The sequence below is a fragment of the Erigeron canadensis genome, chromosome 8 (assembly GCF_010389155.1).
Source record: "Erigeron canadensis isolate Cc75 chromosome 8, C_canadensis_v1, whole genome shotgun sequence".
NCBI lineage: Eukaryota > Viridiplantae > Streptophyta > Magnoliopsida > Asterales > Asteraceae > Erigeron > Erigeron canadensis.
The window spans coordinates 39836327-39846056 of record NC_057768.1 but is presented as its reverse complement, the minus strand read 5'-3'; the positions used below and the strand labels follow the sequence as shown (position 1 = coordinate 39846056).

At 34.2% G+C, this 9730-nt stretch overlaps 2 protein-coding genes across 2 annotated transcripts; both read left to right on the top strand.

The window, feature by feature from the left end:
* The first annotated feature begins 1191 nt into the window (after window positions 1-1191).
* On the top strand, window positions 1192-5992 carry LOC122610825. The gene is made up of 4 exons (XM_043783781.1): window positions 1192-1215; window positions 4014-4230; window positions 4545-4777; window positions 5009-5992. Exons 1-4 carry the CDS (start codon window positions 1192-1194, stop codon window positions 5990-5992), a joined length of 1458 nt encoding a protein of 485 aa, XP_043639716.1.
* A 537-nt stretch (window positions 5993-6529) lies between these two features.
* On the top strand, window positions 6530-7009 carry LOC122610824. The gene is made up of 2 exons (XM_043783780.1): window positions 6530-6702; window positions 6826-7009. Exons 1-2 carry the CDS (start codon window positions 6530-6532, stop codon window positions 7007-7009), a joined length of 357 nt encoding a protein of 118 aa, XP_043639715.1.
* The last annotated feature ends 2721 nt before the right edge of the window (window positions 7010-9730 follow it).

The window sequence follows — 9730 nt, the reverse complement described above, 5'->3', positions numbered from 1 at the left end:
TTTTAAAAAAATCATACTCATATATGATAGTTATTAGTATTAGTACTCCGTATATAGCTATAACTATATAGTGACAATATAACAATAATAACAATAATAATAATAATACATGGAGTTTTATTTTAGTTAATAAAAAATATATTAATATTAATCATTAATTAAATACTAGGTAACTTTTTAAAATAACCAAAAAATATAACATTTTGACAATTAAGCAAAAATTAGTTGTTATCTAAAAGAGGTGCCACATAGGTAAAAAATATATTCTGTCTTAAAGCATCTCCAATGGCATCAACCTATTAATGACTTTTTATTATTTCCATACCACCAATTTATAAGATTAAATTAAAAATGTTAGATAAAGTCATATTAAATTTGAGTTAAATGCAAGAACAGACCCCGTGGTTTGTCACTTTTTGCAACGCCAGTCTCTCTCTTGATTTTTTAGCAACGGTGGTCCTTGAAGACATGCTTCAGTTGCAACGGCAATCCCTCTCTAACGAAGCCGTTAATTAGTAAGTTTTCTATGTGAGTAGTACGTGAGGGGTATTAATGTCCTTTCACCTACACAAACATAGGGTGTTCAAAAGTATCCGTATCCGACCCTCTAATATGAAAATACGATCTAATTTTATTTGAAAAGTCAAATATTCGAATTTCGGATATCATAAATTTCGGATCCAGATAATCATTTTTGAATAACTCGAGCATTAAAAAAATATCCAAGAATATCCGAAAAGTTTGGATATTGAAATTGACTATACGAAAGTTCGAATATCCAAAAATCGGATAGCTGAAACTTCGATATCCCTCCAAAATTCCGAATATTTAGAATTTCGGACAAAGGATTTCAATATCCGAACATATTCAGAATTTTGGATATTTGAAGTTTTCGGATATCCAAAGTATAGAAAAAAAAATATCCTAGATATTTTCGTATTGAGACTAAATTTTAGATATTTTCGTAAAGTTTAGAATATTTTCGGATAATAGATTCACATATAGATAGTTTTGAACATCTATAGGTTTGTGTTGGTGGAAAGACATTAATACCCCTCACGTGTAACTGACATGGGAAACTTAACGACATTGATTAACGGATCCGTAAGAGCGGGAATGCCGTTGCAACTGAAACATGTCTTCACGGACCATCGTTGCTAAAAATTTAAGAGAGGGATTTCATTTGCAAAAATGGGCAAACCACAAGGACCATTGGTGTGAGTGTTTTTGAAAAAAAGTCTTTCATCAAATAGGTTGAAGATTCTCAACTTTTTGATAAAAAAAAGTTATCTTTCCCAATGGTAATAAAGTTTTTCAATGACTTATTAGCATAAAAAAAAAACTTTTGATCAACCCACCATTGTGGATGCTCTTAGGGGGGAAGGAGTGGGGGTCGGGTAGGGCTCGGGTTCCCCTAACCCGATCGGTAACACCATTCCCAAGCATCGGCTAAGACTCGGGTAAGGAGACATCGGGTATGACTTTGGTTTGTGAAGTCGAGCTGTGGGTAGGGGAGAAAGACGTTGGAAAGCTGTGGGTCCCCCCTTTTCAACGTTGCATTCCAGGTTTAAAAAAAAAATATTTTTTTTTACCCTTTATTTATACAAACACCCACCTATTTCAAACTAATTTAAACGTTTTATTCTTATTATTATTATTACTTTCTTCTTCTTCCCATATCCATTTCACACAAAACTTACTTATTACTAAAATGGACCTTCGTGATTGTAAAATGGTCATCCAAACCCACCTCAGTTACTAAAACTTACTTATTGTGGTTTTTAATTTTAATGGAATTATGTTTATGTTTTATGTTTATATTTTAATGAAATTATTAGTATAATAAAAAAATGAAAAAGAAAATGAATTTGGGTAAGTTTAATGAATTGGGTTTGTACTTCAAGTTATTTGGATAAGAATTGGATAAAATTGGGTAATTGTGAGTTGGAGGGTTTTGATTGGATAAAAATTTAGGTAAAGTAACCAACATGTGAACCACTCCTTCCCCCTAGTTATATAGAGATACTAATCACTTTTTATGCATTAGGGCCACAATTACCATTTTTCAAAAACTTTTATGTGGAGAGTTTGAAAAAAAGCCTGTATATTACAATACCCTCTCGAACTACAACTCTAGTTCCACTCTTCGAGATACAATTCCAACCACCAATGATTTTGCCAAAAATATATATTGACATATAATATAATATTTAATCTTCATCTTTTTCTTTTTATAAAATAAAATTTTCCTGTCTAAAAAGAAAAAAAAACTATTTTTTCTTTTTTTTAGCTTTTTATCTTTAAAAAACCCAAGATAACATTAATTTTTGGGTTTTTCTACTATGTGCCCTCTAGGCATATAAATTAATTGATCTCTTTGATTTTCTTTATATAAAACACATGTTATTGAATTTTTCCTTTTTCTTTCACTCTCTATTTTATCCTTCCTTGATTTAGGCATTATACTAGATTTTAGACCCGTGTCCAACATTGGATACAAGGTTTACGATATTATCAATATTAGTTCTTCATACATTTAAGTCATAAAAGCTTATTGAAGTTATACGTTCTAAGTGTTGTATTTTGCAAGTTGTAGTACAATAATAATAGGTTCGTCACAGTTATTATTAGTTAAGACATATTGATGGAATTGTTTTCCGTAGTCATTCCACAAGGCACATGCTATAATAATTTCTCTATTATAAAATATTTTGAAACCAGTTGTCCTCATAATTTGATATTATTATGAAAGATAATTAAGAATTAAAATATAAACATACTTGTGATCCTATACTTGACATTCAAGTATATGTATTTGATCATGATGCGGGCCCAAAACACGCATATGTTTATTATCAATCACTTGTCCTATGATAATTGGATAACAATTAGGATTATTTTTATATTCTTTGATAACAATTAGGACTCTTGATTTGAGTGGCAACTATAACTTTAAACATTAATACACAAAATTAATATATAAAAAAGGAAAAAATTATGTACCTTTTTTATTGAGAGATATAATGAATCTTGAATGAAGTTCATATTGATTTGGATTTAGTATTTAAGTAACCCCTTGTTGTAAATCGTGTTTTGTTTTGTGATCGTCCCATGTTTTGTGATTCCTATTGTGTTTAGGATAATGTTGTTGTATATCGTCATCATTTGTTATGTTTGGGATATGTATATAGAGTTCAAATTGTGTTTATATTAAATATGAAACTAAATATTAATATTTATAATTTATAAAACTCTAATCTAACATTTGTTAATAAGTCATTAGGTTATCAAATAAATTTTTGTTGACAATATTTCGTTTGTCGAAATTTTTTTAATTAATTAAATAATTGTAAATTTTAAAAAGTTTTCTTAAGTTGATGGCTAAAAATAAATATAAATTAAGTATTTGGGCTAAAAAGTATAAATTATTGATGGAAAACAAAAAAGTGTAAATTGATGAGACTTTTTCTACAAATTAATATAAATACTAATATAATAATATATTTGGATAATGATTATTAGTATTTTAAATTTGTAGTTAATCTAAATGATGACATAAGTGAGAATCAATTGGATGAAATTGAGCGATTTGATTGGTTAATAAGTCATTAGTTTAACTGTCTTATAATATATATTAAGATTATTTATGCAAAAAAAAATATTTTTTGATGCATTTGATCTGTGTAGTTAATTAGGATAATATTCAATTAGTTGAGATAATTATATAGCTATCAAGTTATATAGATAGATTATTATTGTTATTATTTAGATAGATAGATTATTATATAGATAGATTATTATTGTTATTAATAATATTATGGTTATTATTGTTATTATTTAGGATAATTTCTTGATATATTATTATTGTTTAAGCTTTTGATAGATCTTAGAGATCCTTGTTTTCAAGGGGAAATTTAATTTAAGGTTCTCTTGATATATTATTAATTTGTTGTTGTTGTTGTTGTTGTTGTAGTTCTTTACTTGATTAGTATATTTACTTGTAGAGTTTTTAGTTTAAGTTGTCTCTTGCAAATGGTTACGTGAGGTCATGTCCTTCTGATTCGGGGACGGGCAGGCATAGGGGGGTTAATGCCAGAGTAAAGAGAACCTTTAGGCTTAGATTAGGGAGCTGGAATGTAGGTACACTTAAGGGAAAGCTTTTAGAGCTAGAAGACGCTTTGGCTAGGTGTAAAACAGACATTGCGTGTTTTCAGGAAACTAAGTGGACAGGTAAAAGCACTAGAGATGGGAATGGATTCAACCTTTGGTATTCTGGAGCGCCTAAGTCAATAAATGGAGTAAGGATCATCATGACAGATCGACTTAAAGACTTTGTAGTACATATGGAAAGACACGGGATAGGTTGATGTTGGTGAGATTAGTGATACAAGAGGACACTATAAACGTGATCAGCGCGTATGCCCCACAGTCGGGCCGGAGTGAGGGAGAGAAGAAGAGTTTTTGGGACTCACTGGATGAGCTCGTGAGAAGTTGCCCGGATGACCAACGACTAGTTTTAGGATGAGACTTAAATGGGCATATAGGAGTACAGTCAGACGGCTACCCGGGTGTACATGGGGGCCTAGGATTTGGTCGGAGGAATGATGAGGGACATAGGATATTGGATTTCGCTATTGCGCATGACCTGGTAATAGCAAACTCGTTCTTCCTAAAGAGGAAATCTCAGTTGATTACCTACCAGAGCGGCGACAATGAAACGCAGATCGACTACTTCCTGGTGCGTAAAGGAGACTTCAGGGCTTGTAAAGATTGCAAGGTCCTCCCTAAAGAGGGTTGCTACTCCCAACATAAACTGCTAATTTTGGATTTATTCTTGAGTAGACGAGCAACCTAGACAGAGAAGGCCGTAAGGCCAAGAATCCTTTGGAAAAACCTTATGGGTGAAGCAGCAGAGACGTTTAGATCGACGACCAGCGCGAGGTTCTCATTAGAGATTCAAAACGGCGAGCATATGGATGCTGATCAGTTATAGACACACTTGGCAAAGGGTACGAGGGAGACGGTAAAGGCGGTACTAGGGGAAACAAGAGGGACAGGTAGTCAGCGGAAAGGGGGTAGGGAATCTTGGTGGATCAGTGAAGAGGTCCAAACCAAGGTTGCGACAAAACTTAGTTGCTTTAAAGAACTTATCGAGAGCAAGCAAAACGGGACAAATGAGGACTGGTCCTTGGCTAGGCAGAGATACTATGAAGCCAAGAAAGAGGCAAAGAAGATTGTAGCTATAGCAAAAGAAAGAGCGTACGAAGAATTGTATAAAAAACTAGACTCAAAGGAAGGCAAAAACGATATATTCAGAATTGCTAAAGCAAGGGAGAGAAAACGTCGGGATTTAGGAGACGTTATCTATATTAAGGATAAAAGCGGACGGAGCATTGTGAAGGTGGAAAACATTAGGAAAAGATGGGAAGAGTACTTCGCCAACCTGTTTAATAGGAGAGAGTCGGGGCGAAGTGAAGGAGGAATCGATCACGGTACTCACTCAGACATATGTTGCGACGACGACGATACTCCGAGGATCAGCCAAGAGGAAGTAAGGCTCGCCCTAAAGAAGATGGGGAGAAACAAAGCAACAGGTCCAGACCAAATTCCTATCGAGGCATGGAGATGCTTGGGAGATGTGGGGATAAGCTTGCTGACAAGCCTTTTCAACAAGATTTGGACAAGTGCAAAAATGCCAGAAGAATGGAGACTTAGCGAGGTCATACCTATCTATAAGAACAAGGGGGACGTGCAGAGTTGTAGCAACTATAGCGGCATTAAACTCCTAAGTCATACCATGAAGCTATGGGAGAGAGTGATAGAGATGAGGCTTAGAAGGGTTACAAAGGTGGCAGAGAACCAATTCGGTTTTATGACAGGTAGGTCGACAATGGAGGCTATTCATATCACCAGAAGCCTTATGGAGAAGTATAGGGAAAGACAAAAAGCGCTACACTGTGCCTTCTTAGATTTGGAAAAAGGCATACGATAATGTACCACGACAGCTGATTTGGAGGACGCTACAAGCGAAAGGGGTTACTGGGAGATACATTAGGGTTATTAGGGATATGTACGATAGGGCGAGGACCGGTGTTCGAACCCCTGTGGGGAACACGGAACTTTTCTCGGTAGATATGGGCCTACACCAGGGTTCGGCGCTTAGCCCATACTTTTTCACGTTGATCCTAGACGAACTGTCCAGGGGCTTATAAGAGGAACTACCGTGGTGTATGATTTTTGCCGATGACATTGCGCTGATAGCGAGATCGACGGAGGAACTAAACCAGAGGCTAGAGAAATGGAGAGAATCCCTTGAAGACCATGGTTTGTGCGTGAGCCGAGAGAAGACAGAATACCTTAGATGTGACTTCGATAACCAGGAGATAAGACAAAATGGGGATGAGGTTATTAGCATTGGGGGCCGCATATTGCGTCCGAAGGAGTCTTGTAGATACCTGGGATCAGTGATACACAAATCGGGGGGGGGGGGATATACCAAGACGTGACACATCGAATCCAAACTGGATGGATGAAGTGGAGAGCAACTACGGGAGTCGTGTGCGACAAGAGGATCCCGCTAAAGCTGAAAGGGAAGTTCTATAGAGTGGCTATTAGACCGGCTATGCTATACGGGTCAGAATGTTGGGCGATGATGAAAGCCCAAGCGGCTCGAGTAGAGGTGGCTGAGATGAGGATGTTAAGGTGGACTTGCGGGAAGACCTTAGCAGACAGGATCCCGACGGGAGTTTTTAGAGCAGAACTTGAAGTAGGGACCATCATTAACAAGCTAAGGGAAGAGCGCTTGAGATGGTTTGGCCATGTTAGGAGAAGGGATGAAACTGCACCACTAAGGAGAGCGGAGTCTATTCACGTGGATGGCAGACGAAGAAGGGGACGACCAAAGATGAGGTGGGAGGATCGATTAGCGAAGGATCTAATTGAACTTGGCCTGTCAGAGGACATGACGTCGGATAGGACGTCATGGAGAACTAGGATTAGAGTAGAATAGTAGGTTAGGGTAGGACTTTTGGGCGACCTAGATAGTTTTCTTTTCCTATATTGCCTTGCCAAAGGAGGTTTGTGAGGGTTTGGCCTAGAGAAGTGGCTTAGCTACGCTACAGAGGACTTTGACGTGACAAGAAGAGTGGTAGGTAGATGGAGGTGGAAGTACGGAATTCCGAATGCGTTAGAGGAGCTTCCAGGTAGAGGTAGTGGAATGCGAGGGTAAGGCATATGGGTTTTAGATTAAGTAGACTTTTTATTTAGACTTTGGTTCTCTATGACCTTTCGTAGGGGTTTTTGGCCTTGAGTCTCGAGAGGTCTAAACCGAGGGGGGAGGTTACTCTTGTGTTTGTTTCCCCCAAGATGGTTGTCGGAGGACATGACCAATGAGAGTTTATCTAGAGGACTAGGGGTTTAGGACTAGTTTATTGGTTTGGAAGAGCAGGTGAGAGGATTAGGATTAGGATAGCTAGGCGGCCTAAGGTCCTTTTTTTGCATAGGTTGTTTAGAATTAGCTACTGCCTTGGCTCAATCGGGATCTTTTCAGGTTTTGTCATTTCTTATTTATTTGTATGTTTGTTTTGGTTGTTTCCCACTACTTGTTCGAGTTACGTATTAGTTTGCTACTTTTATGTTGTTTAATATGCCCAATATGGTTGCTTTCGTATTTGTATTTGTATTGTCAAACATGTTTCTAAGATATCGGTATGACGTATGACTGATAAACGTTCGACTCGCATAGTAGCCGGACCCAGCAGACAGGTATTTCTTCTTTTCAGATTCTCGGCAAACATGTATGATTTTTCTAAACATTTCTCATTTTCCGTTTTGCACTCCTTTGTGGCTGGAGGTCCCTATGGAAGCAGTCTTTCTACCTTTGTGTAGAGGTAAGACTGACTACAACTTACTTCCCCCATACGCCGCGTAGGGATTGAGTCTTGTTGTTGTATGCAAAATAATATCTCAGTATTCCACTCTCTAATTTTACCCATCCGATTCTCATATTATTTAAATCCTTTGTTAGTTATGGATTTGAATGCTATTTTTTCTTTGAAAATTTAATCTGTTACATGTTTATTTTTTATTTGAAATTGAATTATTATTCGTTGATCTATTAACGAGCAACCACTAAATGTGAAGATTTTATTATATTTAACTTGATTTTTTTTAGTCATTGACCTATTTTTATTTGTGTTTGCCAGCTTAACTAAAAAAAAGTAAAACAAAATGTTGAGATCTAAATTAAGGAAGGATAAAATAGGAAGGGAAAGAAAAAGGGAAAAAAATAATAGCATTAAATGTGTTTTATATAAAGAAAATCAAAGAGATTAATTAATTTCTATCATGTGCCTACGGGTAGGCACACATAGTAGAAAAACCTTTAACTTTTAACAATTTATCAACTCACACATACATTTATCTAAATTATTCCCAAAGTATTTTCAACCTATGTCTACACTATCCATTTTTTTTTTATTAATATAAATATTTCAACATAATATAGCTATAATATATTTTATGAAATTATTTACAACATATATATTTCAAGCCATAAAATAATTACACTACTTTATTTTACATCAATTACTTTTACATAGTCATCGCTACCTGTCACTGTTTTTGCGACTATTCGTCTCAGTCACCGTCGTGGTATTGCGTCCTCTAATTTAAAAAACACATATTTTAATTTTAAATTTCTAACTATCATATTATATTTAATATATAAATATAAATATAAGTATAAATATAAAATTACTTATGATATAGTAACGCGTTAAATATATTGAGATGTAGATTAAGACTTCCACCTCTACCAAAAATAAAATAAAAATGAAAATCAAACTTTTTATTAAGATAAAGAAAAGATATTAATCATTTGATCAGAGCTGTTTTTAGAATATATATATATATATATACGAATAGTAAAAAGATAAAATGAGAACCAACAAAATATCGAGAACTGTGAGAACTTTTTTAGATAAGGGTAATTCTGTAATTCAATAAACATATAAAAAATAATACTAATTTAATTAAATGAGTCCCTTAAATATCTCCATAAATAATGTTGACACTTTAACCCATTTTTCTCTATAATTACAAGATTAATTAAATCTGTTCCACGAATGTTTTATTCTACATTTTCAAAACTTCATTTTCTTTTGTTAACTTAGTAAAGTATAGACAAATAATTTAATTTGATTAAAGTGTAATACTTATGACAATAAAAATAGTTTTTACGTGTTAGACAACTTTAACAATTTATTTTCTCATAATAATTATAATAGATTCATTAAATTGTGTATATTCATTCCATTCACATATTAAGGTTTATTATTTTATAAAGATTTTTATATGTGAACATTATCAGATATATGTATAAATAAAAGTTTTTTACATGTGAACATCATTATACACATGTGTTAATAAAAGGTGTTTACATGTAAACGCAAACAGATACATGTATAAATAAAAGTTGTTTACATGTGAACATCATCATACACATGTGTAAATATAAGTTGTGTAGATATGAACCTCATCATACACATGTGCTAATAAAAGGTGTTCACATGTAAACACAATTCTTATATAATTGTTTTTAAACACACTTGTAATTTCATTAAAAATATATACCTAAACATTTGTAAACGGTTTCATTCACATGTGTACCAACAAAAAAACTTATACTAAAGCAGAAATATTTTTTACAAAATTTATTATACTCTATTAA

Excerpts from the sequence above, each read along its gene's own strand:
- LOC122610825 (XM_043783781.1), top strand. The coding sequence starts at position 1,192 with ATGGGCAAACCACAAGGACCATTG. Across the intron at positions 1,216-4,013 it reads GCAAACCACAAGGACCATTG|TTTAAGTTGTCTCTTGCAAA; the intron begins GTGTGAGTGTTT and ends TAGAGTTTTTAG. Across the intron at positions 4,778-5,008 it reads GGGCTTGTAAAGATTGCAAG|GGTACGAGGGAGACGGTAAA; the intron begins GTCCTCCCTAAA and ends CACTTGGCAAAG.
- LOC122610824 (XM_043783780.1), top strand. The coding sequence starts at position 6,530 with ATGAAGTGGAGAGCAACTACGGGAGTCGTGTGCGACAAGAGGATCCCG. Across the intron at positions 6,703-6,825 it reads GCTGAGATGAGGATGTTAAG|GAGAAGGGATGAAACTGCAC; the intron begins GTGGACTTGCGG and ends TGGCCATGTTAG.